Source organism: Equus asinus, chromosome 28, assembly GCF_041296235.1.
Source record: "Equus asinus isolate D_3611 breed Donkey chromosome 28, EquAss-T2T_v2, whole genome shotgun sequence".
In the NCBI taxonomy this organism is placed as follows: domain Eukaryota; kingdom Metazoa; phylum Chordata; class Mammalia; order Perissodactyla; family Equidae; genus Equus; species Equus asinus.
In genome coordinates, this window is record NC_091817.1 from 32,296,469 (window position 1) to 32,309,552 (window position 13,084).

At 50.4% G+C, this 13,084-nt stretch overlaps 1 protein-coding gene across 5 annotated transcripts; it reads left to right on the forward strand.

The window, feature by feature from the left end:
- The first annotated feature begins 528 nt into the window (after positions 1 to 528).
- Positions 529 to 12,738, forward strand: CES3 (carboxylesterase 3). Of its 5 annotated transcripts, none has more exons than XM_014854211.3 (13): positions 588 to 756; positions 1,821 to 2,025; positions 2,132 to 2,270; positions 2,438 to 2,571; positions 3,102 to 3,255; positions 3,361 to 3,465; positions 4,148 to 4,249; positions 4,642 to 4,779; positions 9,537 to 9,617; positions 10,709 to 10,856; positions 11,540 to 11,689; positions 11,842 to 11,920; positions 12,027 to 12,738. In XM_014854211.3, exons 1-13 carry the CDS (start codon positions 675 to 677, stop codon positions 12,220 to 12,222), a joined length of 1,713 nt encoding a protein of 570 aa, XP_014709697.2. In that variant the 5' UTR covers positions 588 to 674; the 3' UTR covers positions 12,223 to 12,738. The 5 variants fall into 5 exon arrangements, with proteins under 5 accessions (XP_044617456.2, XP_014709697.2, XP_070356665.1 ...); XM_070500564.1 differs by having other exon boundaries at positions 588 to 686; XM_044761521.2 differs by lacking the exon at positions 3,102 to 3,255 and having other exon boundaries at positions 529 to 686.
- Positions 12,739 to 13,084: the final 346 nt, after the last annotated feature.

Consider the following 13,084-nt stretch of genomic DNA (forward strand, 5'->3'; position numbering starts at 1 on the left):
GACGGAGTAAGGATGGGATTGGGGCATGATTACTTAATGGGAACAGGGTATTCTTCTGGAGCAATGAAAGAATTTTATAACTAGAGAGGCGAGTAATTGCACAAAAATGAAAATACGCTAAATGTCACTGAATTGTTTACTTTATGAGGGTTAATTGTATGTTATGTGAATTTAACCTCAATTTTTCTAAAAAAAGAGTTTCAACTTCAGTTCCCTCCGCCCTGCATCAGAGCACCCCCCCGGCAGGCAGGACGGGACACCAGTCCCTACCCTAGGCCTGTTGGCTCACTCGGAGTGGCACCAGGGTCATTGGCCACCACTCCCTCAGGCTGGTGATGTGTGTGTCTTGCAATGAGTGCACAGGGTCTCACGGAAGTCATTGAGTCAAGAGAGCTGGGATCTGACCCTGGGGCTGCAGAGCTCCACAACCCAGGCTCCTTCCCTTGCCTGGGGCTGTCATATCAGCCAGGCCCCTGTGGGGCACTCTCTAGCCCCAGCCCCTCCTCCCCCAGCCTGAGCTCCAGGCAGTGGATCTTAGGGCTGGCCACCAGCCAGGCAGGCCGGTCCACTGAGGTTTTCGTTACATAACCCTTTAGAAATTGGTTGTGCTGGAGGGCAGGGACTTCGTTCCACCGTCTGCCAGTTCTGCCCACAGTTGGTTGTGAGTGAGGAGCATGGGAACACTGGTAAGAACTGGATCCAGGGTCTTGGTCTGGGTGGCCTGTCTGCTCCTGGCATTCCCTGCCACACCCCCTGGTAAGACACAGCTACAAGACCTGCAGAGGTGGGAGCTTCTGGGTTGGCGGGAGGAGGCAAGAGTGAGGTAGGGACAAGGAAGGGTGGGCTGCCTGCTCAGGGAAGGAGCCCTCACTTCAGAGGAATGCCAGGGGTTGTGCATCCTCTCTGGGCAGGGGCTCTGCCCTTGCCATCATGTGTGAGATGGACACACATCAGTAGCCCTGCCAGGACACATGATTGTCCGTATGTTTAAAGGGAACCCGGGATTTGTTTTAATCAGTAAGACACAGACACAGAAATGACTGTCATGAAAGGGGAAGTTTACTCACAGTTGCCTAGAAACAGGAGGCACATAGGAAAGCAGAGGGTGAGGGAAAAATGTGGGCAAGAGCCTTGTCATTGTTTCCTGGGGAAGGAACAGGTGAGGCAACCTGAGCAGGTTCAGCTTTGGCTAGTTTGAATAATCTCAGTGGGCTTTGGGGCATGGGGCTTTCTCTAGTGTCTGGTACCTGGCCCTGGAGTGATTAGAGCAGGTGGTTAGTGGCCTGGAGCCTGAGGGCCCCACAGAGCCCACTCTGGGCTCTGGATTGCTTGATTCCCATTTGAAAGTCGCACATCCTGGTGAGTTATTCAGTATTTCGAAGAGTTGGCTAGCCCTAGGAGGGGCAGTCCCTCCGGGGTCAGCAAGGCTCCAGATGTCAAAACTTCAGAATAGAGAAAATAAAAACACATGGTTATCACATCTTATTTAGCAGATGCGTAATCTGAGGTTCAGAGAGGGTGAGTGGCTGGCCCAAAGCCTAAGGCTCCACAGATAGGTCCATGGGTGCCAGGAGAGCCTGGTTCCTTTACTCAGGGGGCTGGTTTGGCCTGGAGGAGAGTGGTAATGTTGCGGACAGACATAGGGAGGAGAAAGTAGGGGGTGATCATAAGGCCCATCTCACAGGCCTGCTGGGAAGTTTAGTCAAAGTGTTGTGTGAAGGTGCTCAGAACAGGGCCTGGAACAGCAAGTGTTCAGGGAGTGAAAGTTTCGAAAGTCCATCTGCCACCCCATGCCCTGCGGCCCCTCTGTCCTGCCTCAGGGTCAGAGATCACTCAGCCTGAAGTGGACACTACCCTGGGCCGAGTGCGAGGCCGGCAGGTGGGCGTGAAGGGCACAGACCGCCTTGTGAATGTCTTCCTGGGCATCCCGTTCGCCCAGCCACCACTGGGGCCTGGCCGGTTCTCAGCCCCACGCCCAGCGCAGTCCTGGGAAGGTGTGCGAGATGCTAGCACTGCTCCCCCAATGTGAGTAGCCCCCGTGGAGGTGGGCGAGTGGGCAGGTTGGCAGGGGTCCAGCTGCCAGGGCTTGTGGGGCTGACCCGCTGGCCCTCGGGCTCATCATTGGCCGCAGGTGCCTGCAAGATCTGGAGAGAATGAACAACGGCAGATTCGTGCTGAATGGAAAGCACCAGATCTTCCCTATTTCGGAGGACTGCCTGATCCTCAACATCTATAGCCCAGCTGAGGCCACAGCAGGGGCCGGGAAGCCGGTGTGCAGCCCAGAGGGCACTGTCCACCCATCCAGCTCTGCCCGGCCTGCCCCCTCCCCCTCCCTGCTCCCAAAGCACTCTGGGGGTCCCCAAAATGCCCTGGGCTGGTGGGTGGGCAGCTGGGGCCTGAAGAGCTGAGGATAACAGCCTCATGGCCATCTCTGCAGGTTATGGTATGGATCCACGGGGGCGCTCTCTTGCTTGGCGCTGCCACCTCCCAGGATGGGTCAGCCCTGGCCGCCTATGGGGATGTGGTAGTGGTCACAGTCCAGTACCGCCTAGGGCTCCCTGGCTTCTTCAGGTAAGCTGGCAGAGGGCGGAGGGCATTGACTGCATTGAGCAGAGGCCAGCTTGTAAGATGAATTGGGGATCCAAGGTGAGAGTCCAGAGCTTAAATGGAGCTCTCTCAAGCAAACAGGGTGCCTAGGGACCAAGCGCCCCTCCCCCATGCTGTCTGGGGCAGAGTCGGGTGCTTCCTGAGGCTCCACCTAGGGGAGAGGCTCGAACACAAGCAGCATTATCCAGTGAATTTTGTCCTTTGGGCAGAACGTGTTGGCTCTGATCTGGGGCCAGGATCCCAGCAGAGGGTGAGGGAAAGGAGCAACAAGCTCTGCCAGCCACTTGAGAGCCAGGGCAGGCTGCCCAGTCAGGCCTACCCACACCATGTGCTGGGCACGTGGATACCAAGTGTGGCTCATAGCCAGGCCAGTCTTGGAAAGCAGGGGAGGGCCTGGAGTCCTACTGGCTGATTCAAAGCACACCTGCAAAGGCTGAGGAAAATCTGCCAGGGGGAGCTAGCCTGCACTAACCACTGTCCAACCCTACCCCCAGCACTGGGGACAAGCACGCAGCTGGTAACTGGGGCTTCCTAGATGTGGTGGCTGCTCTGCACTGGGTACAGGGGAACATCACCCCCTTTGGGGGTGACCCGAACTCTGTCACCATTTTTGGAGGATCAGCTGGTGCCTGCATTGTCTCTGCCCTGGTGAGTCACTCCCGGGGAGGCTAGCAATGGTTTCTTCTGTGGTCCCAGACCTCCAAGCTCCTCTGCCCTCCTCTGACAGCCGTCTGTCCTCCACACTGCCTGCAGGTCCTGTCCCCGCTGGCTGCAGGGTTGTTCCACAGAGCCATAGCACAGAGTGGAGTCATCACCCAGCCAGGGTTACTGGATTCTGACCCTTGGCCTCTGGCTCAGGTCTGCATTTATTTCACTTTCTTGCTCAACATGTACCTGCTTCACCCAACCCTGTGCTTGTCCTGGAATCCCATAGTGGGTGTTACCGGTAGTGAGCTCCTTGTTGGCAAAGAGGGACCCATCAGGATGAAGGAAGCTCACACTGCCTTTGGCAGCTTAGAGAAAACCACCAGGGCCACCTGGGTATGAGATGATTCAGGAACCCCTCTCTCCAGACTCACTTCCCACTGACTTCCTGGCCCTGCTCCAGCCTCAGCACCTACCACCACCCCCTCCCTGCCAGACTGGGCATGCTGGAATCCCTCCCGTTCCAAACCTTATCTCATTTTCTTACTCACTCCACCAAACTTTACTGACGCCACTGGCTCTAGGAATATAGTTAACTAGATAATGACACTGTTCTCAGGGTGGGTGGGGGGAGGTAAATGGGATTCAGCCACACTCACAGATAATGACAGTGATGTAATGAGGGACTCATGGGGTGCCTGGGGACCACCCAAGCTGGTGGGCAAGGAATGCTTCTCAGGATTGGTGGCAGGTCTCTGGCGAGTCTTGAAGTCCCATCTCTGACATCGGTGACCAAGCTCTCCTACAGAGGCATCCCCTGTCTTCTGGAGGCAGCGGGATGGAAGGTGGGGGTTGATGGATGAGAGGGAGGCAAGACACTTTTGTCTGTCCCCAGAGCTTCGCAGACTTCTTGGCCTGCAGCTCCAACTCCTCAGCTGAGATGGTACAGTGCCTTCGTCAGAAGGCAAGCAAAGAGCTGATCCTTCCCAAGACGATGGTATGCCTACCCTTGGGGTATGGTGGCGGGCAGTGGCATAGAGGGAGTCCTGTCCAGCTGCTGTGGGAGCAGAGGGACAATCAGCAGTCTGGGGTGAGGCTTGGGGCAGCCACCCATACGGGGAAGGGGCTGAGGGCCCAACTAAGCCTGGGGGTGTGGACGGAGGGCCACCCCAGCCCTGAGGGCGGGGCCTGTCTTCCAGGTGAGAGGCCTGCATGGAAGCATCGGTTGCCTGGTCTCCTGACTCCCTTTGGGCCCTCTAACCCTGGTGGCCTCCAGCCCCTCTTTCCCTCTAGGCTCAGCCACTCAGGCTTGCCACTGGGTGACCCCTGGGTCCCATCTTTTGAAGCTGGGGCCTGACTGGAAGGCCCCTGCCTTGCTTTCTCCTGCAGAGAATTACAGCTGCCTACACCATTGATGGCACCTTCTTTCCCAAGACCCCCAAGGAGCTCCTGAGGGAGAGGCGGTTCCACTCTGTGCCCTTCCTCCTGGGTGTCAACAATCACGAGTTTGGCTGGCTTATCCCCAGGGTGAGTGTCCAATGACCCCTGTGCTCTTCAAGGCCCTGCCCCAGCCAGTCCTCTTCCGCCTCAACATCATCACCACAGCCTGTGAGAAGAGCACTCCCATTTGATAGGTGAGAAAGCTAAGGATCACAGAGGTTTAAAGGATTTACTCAAGGTTACCCAGCTTAATTTTCCCAAAGCAAATGTTTCCTTCTTGGGGACCAAGCTTTTGCACAAAGTGGGCTTCTGGGCAGTGCTGATCCGAGGCATATTCCTGCCTTGATGTCTAGTTTATACATCAGGCTCTGTGAGACTGATTAGCATGACTCTGTACCTGAGAGACTAACTGGCTGAGATGCTCAGGCTTTAGACAACATCAAGCCACTAGGGGACATCATGGCCCAAGTGCCTTCCAGTCCCTTCCAGGTGCACAGAACTCCCCACACAGAGTGTCAACATCATGCTTTCCTCCTGAGCATCTTGTCATATCCTTCTCACCCTTCCACCCATCTTCACAGCAACTGATTTAATGACTGCAAAGCCTTCCACAATGGGAGGGTCCCATCATAAATTTCCTTCATTTCGGCAGTTGGGCAGCTTCTAGTTTTTACCACTGAAGCTAAGAGTGCAGGGAACAGTTTCATGTCCACAGCCTTTGTCTTCTGACTTATTCCTTTAGAATTAATCTCCAGGAGGGGCATTTGGGTGCTTGCTGGATGAGAGGCTTGTGCAGTCTTGACCCTCAAGGACAAAGATTGTAGAAGTTTCCAGGCCAGTCGTGAGTGTGTGTGTGTGTGTCTGTGTGTGTAATGGCAGAAGAGTGCTGGGGGAAACAGTGCCCTGGACTCTGGGAGGCAGCCTTGTGCCCACACTGTCAACCTGGAGTTATCAGTGTAACAGTGAAAGAGCCAACCTAGCTGGCTCCCAAGACCTGGGCGAATCTGCCTGGTGTGGAATGCTGTGCCCGGGGCCCTGTGGCCAAGGATGTTTCCCAGGAATCGGGTGGCTCGGAGAGCTGCTCACCTCATCGCTGGTGCAGGCTTTCCCTCTCACTCCCCTTGTATCCAAATGAGCACAACCATAAATTTTTCAGCCAGCTAGATGTTTACTAAACATCCACGGTGAAAGCTTTAGCCACGGAAAGCAATTCGTACCCACTATGGAGACCTCTCCACTTCTTACGCATTGCCATTGGCGCAGCGCTTTCCCAAATTGCTACTCCAATTTAAATTGCTGCCAGTTACTTGGGTGTACAGGTTTTCTTGCAACTTTATCAGCATTTGCAGACCATAATTATTTGAATATCAACTTTATTGAGATATGATTTACACACCATAAAATTTACCCTTTTAAAGTGTGCAATTCAGTGGGTTTTGGTATATTCACAAAGTTGTGCAACCATCACCACTATCTTATTCCAGAACATTTATATCACCCTAAAAAGAAGCCCATACCCATTAGCAGTCACTCCCCATCCCTTCCTCCCTTGGCTCCTGGCAACCACTAATCAACCTTTTGTCTCTGATCTACTTTCTGTCAAATCTATGGATTTGCCTATTCTGGACATTTAATATACAGTCATGAGCCGCATAACAACATTTTGGTCAATGATGAACTGCGTGTACGATGGTCGTCCCATAGGATTAGTACCACACAGCCTAGTGTGTAGAGGCTATACCATCTAGGTTTGTGAAAGTACACTCTATGATGTTCGCACAATGACAAAATTGCCTAATGACACATTTCTCAGAACAGATTCCTGTTGTTAAGCAACGCATGACTGTAAATAGAATCATATAATATATGGTTTTTTATGTCTGACTTGTTTCAACTAACATAATGTTTTCAAGGTTCATGTATGTTGTAGCGTGTATCAGTACCTTATTCTTTTTTTATGGCTGAATAGACCATTGTATGGATATACTACATTTCACTTATCCATTCATAGACGTTCGGGTTGTTTCCACCTTTTTGTCTATTATGGATAATCCTACTGTGAACACACGTACAAGTTTTTGTGCAAGCATGTTTTAATTTCTCCTGGCTGTACACCTGGGAGTGGAATCGCTGAGTCTTTAATCATTTGAGGAACTGCCGAACTGTTTTCCAAAACAGCTGCACCATTTTACATTCCCACCAGCAATGTATAAAGATTTCAGTTACTCCACATCCTTGTCAACATTTGTTATTATCTTTCGTTTTGATTATAGCCATCCTAATGGGTGTGAAGTGGTATCTCATTGTGGTTTTGATTTGCGTTTCCCTAATGACTAAAGATGAGCATCTGTTCATGCAACTTATTGGCCATTTTACATCTTCTTTGGAGAAATGTCTATTAATATCCTTTGCCCATTTTTAAATTGGATTATTTGTCTTTTTATCTTGAGTTGTAAGAATTTTTCATATATTCTAGATACAAGTCCCTTATCAGATGTATGATTTACAAGTATTTTTTTCCCATTCTGTGAGCCATCTTTTCACTTTGTTGATGGTGTCCTTTGCAACACAAAAATTTTTCATTTTGATGAAGTCCAATTTAGTTTTCCTTTTGTTGCTTGTGTTTTTGGTGTCATATCTAAGAAAAGATTGCTTAATTCAAAGTCATAAAGATTTACCTCTATGTTTTCTTCTAAGTTTTAGCTCTTACATTTAGGTCTATGATTCACTTGAAGTTAATTTTTGTATATGGTGTGCGTTAGGGATTCATTTTCATGTGGTTATCCAGTTTTGCGTGCATGATTTGTTGAAAAAACTATTCTTTCCTTATTATGTTGTCTTGGTACCCTTATTGAAAATCAATTGACCGTAAATGTAAGGATTTATTTCTGGACTCTCAATTCTATTCCATTAATTTATACATCTATCCTTATCCTACTACCACACTATTTTTTTTTTTCCTGAGGAAGATTCTCCCCAAGCTAACATCTCTTGCTGATCTTCCTCTTTTTGCTTGAGGAAGATTTGCCTTGAGCTACCATCTGTGCCAATCTTCTCTATTTTGTATGTGGGTCACCACCACAGTGTGGCCATTGATGAATGGCATAGGTCCAAAACTGGGAATTGAAGCTGTGCTACTAAAACAGAGCATGCTGAACTTAACCACTAGGCCACGGCTCCGGCCCCACACTATCTTGATTACTGTAGTTTTACAGTAAGTTTTGAAATTGGGAAGTGTGAATCCTCCAACTTTGCTCTTTTTCAAGATTGCTGTATCCCTTTGCTAGGGCTGCCATAACAGAGAACCACAATCTGCGTGGCTCAAACAACAGAAATTGTCTCACAGTTGTAGAGGCTGGAAGTTTGAAATGAAGGTGTCAGCAGAGTTGGTTTCTTCTGAGCGCTGTGAGAGAGAATCCATGCCTCCCTCCTGGGTTCTGGTAGCCTCAGGCATTCCTTGACTTTCTCCTTCTATCTTCACATTGTCTTCCTTCTGTACTGTCTGTCTCTGTGTCACAACATTGTCTTCCTTCTGTACTGTGTGGCTCTCTGTCACAATTTCCCCTTTTCACAAGGATGCGAGCGTATTGCACTACGGCCCACCCTACTGATTACTCCTGTAATCATCTTAACTTAACTACCTCTGTAAAGGTTCTATCTTTCAATAAGGTGACATTCTGAGGTACTGGGAGTTATGACTCCACCTATCTTTTTGATGGAGATACGACTCAATTCATAACAATTGTTTGGGCTATTCTGGGTCCCTTGCATTTCCATATGAATTATGATCAGCTTGTTGATTTCTGCGAAGAAGGAGCTGAGATTTTGATAGGGATCACGTGGAATCTGCAGATCAATTTCGGGAGAATTGCCATCCTAACAATATTAAGTCTCCCGACCTATGAACACGGGATGCCTTTCCATTTAATTGGGTCTTCTTTAATTTCTTTCAAGTATGTTTTCTTGTTTTATTGTACAAGTCTTACACTCCTTTTATTAAATTTATTCCTAGGTATTTTATTCTTTTTAATGCTATGGTAAATGGAGTTGTTTTCTTAATATCATCTTCAGCTTGTTCATTGTTAGTGTATAGAAATACAATTGATTTTTGTATATTGATCTCATGGAACAACATTCTTTAAAAGTTTTGCTACTTTAGCTTCTGTAGCCTTTAGTTTTAGTCCTTTAATTTCTAGTGAAGATTAACATCTCCCTTTGGGTGTACACCCTTTGTGTTTATTCATCTGTGAATTCTCTGTTCCTGTTCTCACAAAGATTAACAGAGACCCTAGCAATCACGAAATTGACTTTAATAGCTAAGATTTCCACAGCGCTTACTCTGTCAGGGCTTTTATGCGTACAAACTCAGTCCTCTCAACAATCCTATGAGGCAGGTTATTATCATTCCTCTCTTACAGATTAAGAGACTGAGGCACAGAGACTTTAAGTAACTGGCCTCAGGTCATGCACTGAGTAGCAGAGCTGGAATTTGAACCCAGAGACTGTGCCCTTAAAACTGTAAGATACAAAGCCAACATTTGACTTTAAGGACAACATTTTTAACTTTCCCTGCTACAGCACCTGGAGGTCCTGATGTTATTTTATGAAAATATTGAACAAATTCTGGGGTTGCTGTTAACACTTGCCTGTTATATTTGATGCTATTTCCTCCCTCTCCAATCTGAGGTTTATGTCTTCAGGTCTGTGGACTTGTGGGTTTGGCCACACTTGGCTGTGTAATGAGTTCATGGGCAGAGGGCTGTGAACACTCACCTGCTCATGGCTGGAAGTGGGACAGGGGGCAGAGATCAAGCTGTACTGAGAGGGCCTTGGTGTCCCCGCAGGGCTGGGGTATCCTGGACAAGATGGAGCAGATGAACATGGAAGACGTACTGGCCACGTTGAGGCCCTACTTAACCAAACTGGTGAGACAAAAGGCAGGAAGGAGTAGTCCAGTGGGTGTCCTACCGAGCACAGTCTCTGCTCCTACCCTCCAACACCCACAGCTACCCACCTACCACCAAGCCCCTTGGTCCAACTGCTGACTTTTAGTTCTACCCAGGAATCCCCTTGGACATGAATCAACAGGGTTCTCAGAGGAAACTCATCATGGTCATCATCACTGTCATCCTAGACTGCCCCTTAACGAGCAAAGACTATGTGCCAGAGATGGTGCTGTGCTGAGCACTAGGACGGGCATTCATCTCCTACAATCCTCATCACAACCCTGGGAAGTAGGAACTGCTGTCATCCCCATTTTACAGATGAGGAAATTGAAGCTCAAGGGCTCCTGGTGGGTGAAGGGCACAGGCGGAGATTGAGCCAGCTCCGTCTGATCTCAGAGCTTCAGCTGTTAAGATCACGCTGTCAGATGTAGAGCCAGGTGGACCTGCAGTCAAATCCCAACCCTGGCTACTTGTCCACAGTTATCCTAACCTTTGTGAGCCCATTTCTTCACCTGTAAATGGGGATGATGTTTCTCACCCACATGAGCTGTTGTAAGAAGGAAACTGGAAGCTGCATTTGAAGAGTCTACCAGGGAGCTGGCACCCAGGAGGTGCTCAACATCTGCACATTTCCCTTCTTTGGGACCTCCAAAGCCCTCCCCATTCATACAACCTCATCACTGCTCTCTGGAGCTGTGGGGATCCCCCATGATTTGTCCTTTCACTAACTTCCTGCTTAACTTCAACTGAGCATCTGCTCCAGGCCAGATAACTCTGTACTAAGGACTTCACATAGGCTGCTAAGGCATCCTGCCAGGCAGGAACTGACTTTCAGAGAGGCTCGGCAACCTCTCTGAGGTCACACAGCCAAGCAGTGACTGCAAAGCCAGCTTTTGACTCCAAATCTGACATTATCCCTCCGAGACACCACCTAGAACCCCCAAGGGAGGTAGGTGGCTGGCCCCTGGCACTTGAGCCCTGGGACATGAAAGAGGCCAGGCCGGAGGGTGTGGGGCTTCTTCGGAGGGTATATTGTGGCTGTGGGACCTGAACCTAGCCTCCTGTCCCAGGATGTGCCCCATGAGGTGATGTCCACCATCATGGACGAATACCAAGGCAGCAGATCACACGCACACGCCAAACGCGAGGCCTTCCAGGAACTGTTGAGCGACATTATCCTAAACTTTCCCATTTTGAATTTCTCAAGAAACCTCCGAGGTGAGCCTATCCCAGCCCACCTGTCCCACCCTTCCCACTTTGGTCCAGGAGCTGAGTTATTGTAGGTGATGGGGTCCCCCTCCCACACTGCCCCCCCCCCCACTGCTACCCCCACATACTGCTTCCTCTCTGGGATGCAGTGTCACAGTAAGGAGAGGTGACTCTGACAGGGCACTCTGCAGAGGAGAAAACATAGGCTCAGAGAGGTGCAGTGACTTGTCAAAGGTCACCCAACAGGGCCCATCACCAATTCTCAAGGATTCATTTGACTCATGAGTGATTTTGTCCACTTTCAGCCCTTCTCTGGGTAGAAAAGTCTCTCTTCCTCCAAGCCTGGAGGCTAATCCCCAACACAGCCCTAGAACAGCTCCAAGTTCCTATCTTGGTAACCTGGGGCAAGACGCCTAACCCCTCTGTGCCTCGGTTTCCTCATTTGTAAAATGGCAATAATAATAGAATCTAATCCATAGGTTGTTATGAGGATAAAATGAATGATGACACATAAAGAACAATTACACAATGGTGCTCGACCCCTGGCAAGTACTCAGTAAATGCTTGCTGCCAATCATTTTGTCATCATCATCATTATTACTGGCATTGGTGCTATTATGAGCCTGTCCTGCCAAAGGTAGGACCTGATCAGGCTGTGGGTACCTAACTCTGATCCAGCCCTCTCTCCACAGATTCTGGGGTCTCTGTCTTTTTCTATGAGTTCCAGCATCGGCCCAGTTCCTTTGTGAAGATCAAGCCAGCCTGGGTGAAGGCTGATCATGGGGCTGAGACTGCCTTCATTTTCGGGGGCCCCTTCCTCACAGATGAGAGCTCCACACTGGGTAAGGACAGACAGACTTGCAATCCCTAGGCTGCCAGGCTCCAACGGGCCGTGGTGGGGCTTGCAGGAACAGAGGTATCCAGTCAACACAGGAAACCCTTGAGTCCCCTCTAGGACCCACCTGACCCTGATCCACATATGTCCCTCTCATAGCCTTTCCAGAAGCCACAGAGGAGGAGAAGCAGCTGAGTCTCACCATGATGGCCCAGTGGACCCACTTTGCCCTGACAGGGTGAGTTAGTGAGCAGGCATGCCTGGATTTGGGCCTAGATGACTCAGATCTGCCCCCAGGGGACCAACACCAGAGGTCTTGGTCTTCATTCATTCCTCTCACCCAGGAACCCCAATGGCGAGGGGCTGCCTTCTTGGCCCCCATTCAACCAGTCAGAGCAATACCTGGAAATCAGCGTGGTGCCACGGGTCGGCGAAAAGCTAAGGGAAGCCCAAAGGCGGTTCTGGGAAGAGATATATCCCACCAAGATCCGGCAGTGGGAGCAGAAGCAGAAGGGCAGCAAGGCCCAGGAGGAGCTCTGAGGCAGGGCCTGGGTCTTCTTGGCTGGGGGCCAACCCTAGGGGTGGCAGAGTCCCAGCAGGGCAGCCTCCTTCTCCCCTGCTAAGAAACATTTACGCAAACCAAGCTGGTGTGTGGTCCTGTCCCTTAGAGCATCAGCCCCTCCATGTGTGGCATTGTGCTCTTTTGAAGTATCATCTGCTTCCCTCCTTGGGGTCCTTTGCACAAACTCCTCCTTCTTCCTGAAGCGCCTTTCCCATTTGCTTCACTGAAAGTTCCAGCTCATTCCTCAAACTCCCCAGAGGAACCTCCTCCTCCAGGAAACCTTCCCTGTCTTCTCTGGGCCTGGCCCTGAGGCTGTGTCCCTTACAGCATAGCCCACTCTAGGCTAGCACTCTCTATGTCTCTGTCTCTTTCCTGCTCTGAGGAGCTCTGAGAGTGGAAATCAGCCTGACCCTACTCTGCGTGTCCCATACCAGGATCAAGCAGGACCTGGAGTCAGGGCCTGTTTGGTGAGTGAGTAAAAGGCTGAGAGAGTATGTGAATGGTGGCTGCTGGACATGAACCCAGAACCTTCAGGTGCCAAAGCTATGCTCAGTGCTGCACAGACGGTGTCCTCCCTGGCCAGAGGGTGGGTAGACTCCAAAGGCAGAGACCTGGGGTGAGGGGAGTGCTAAGGCATCAGGGGATCCTGCCTAGAACAGATCTCATCCCCTAGCAGCCTCTTACTAGAGCTGGGGGAGGTCCCCTTTCTCCATGTTGTCCAGTCTTTGCTCCTGAACAAGACAGAGCAGAGCCCAGCAGGGCCAGAGCCCTGACCCTTAGGATGTGAAGGGCAAGCTTCCCAGCCCTAGTGCCTCAACCCTTTATGGCCTAGCTGGGACC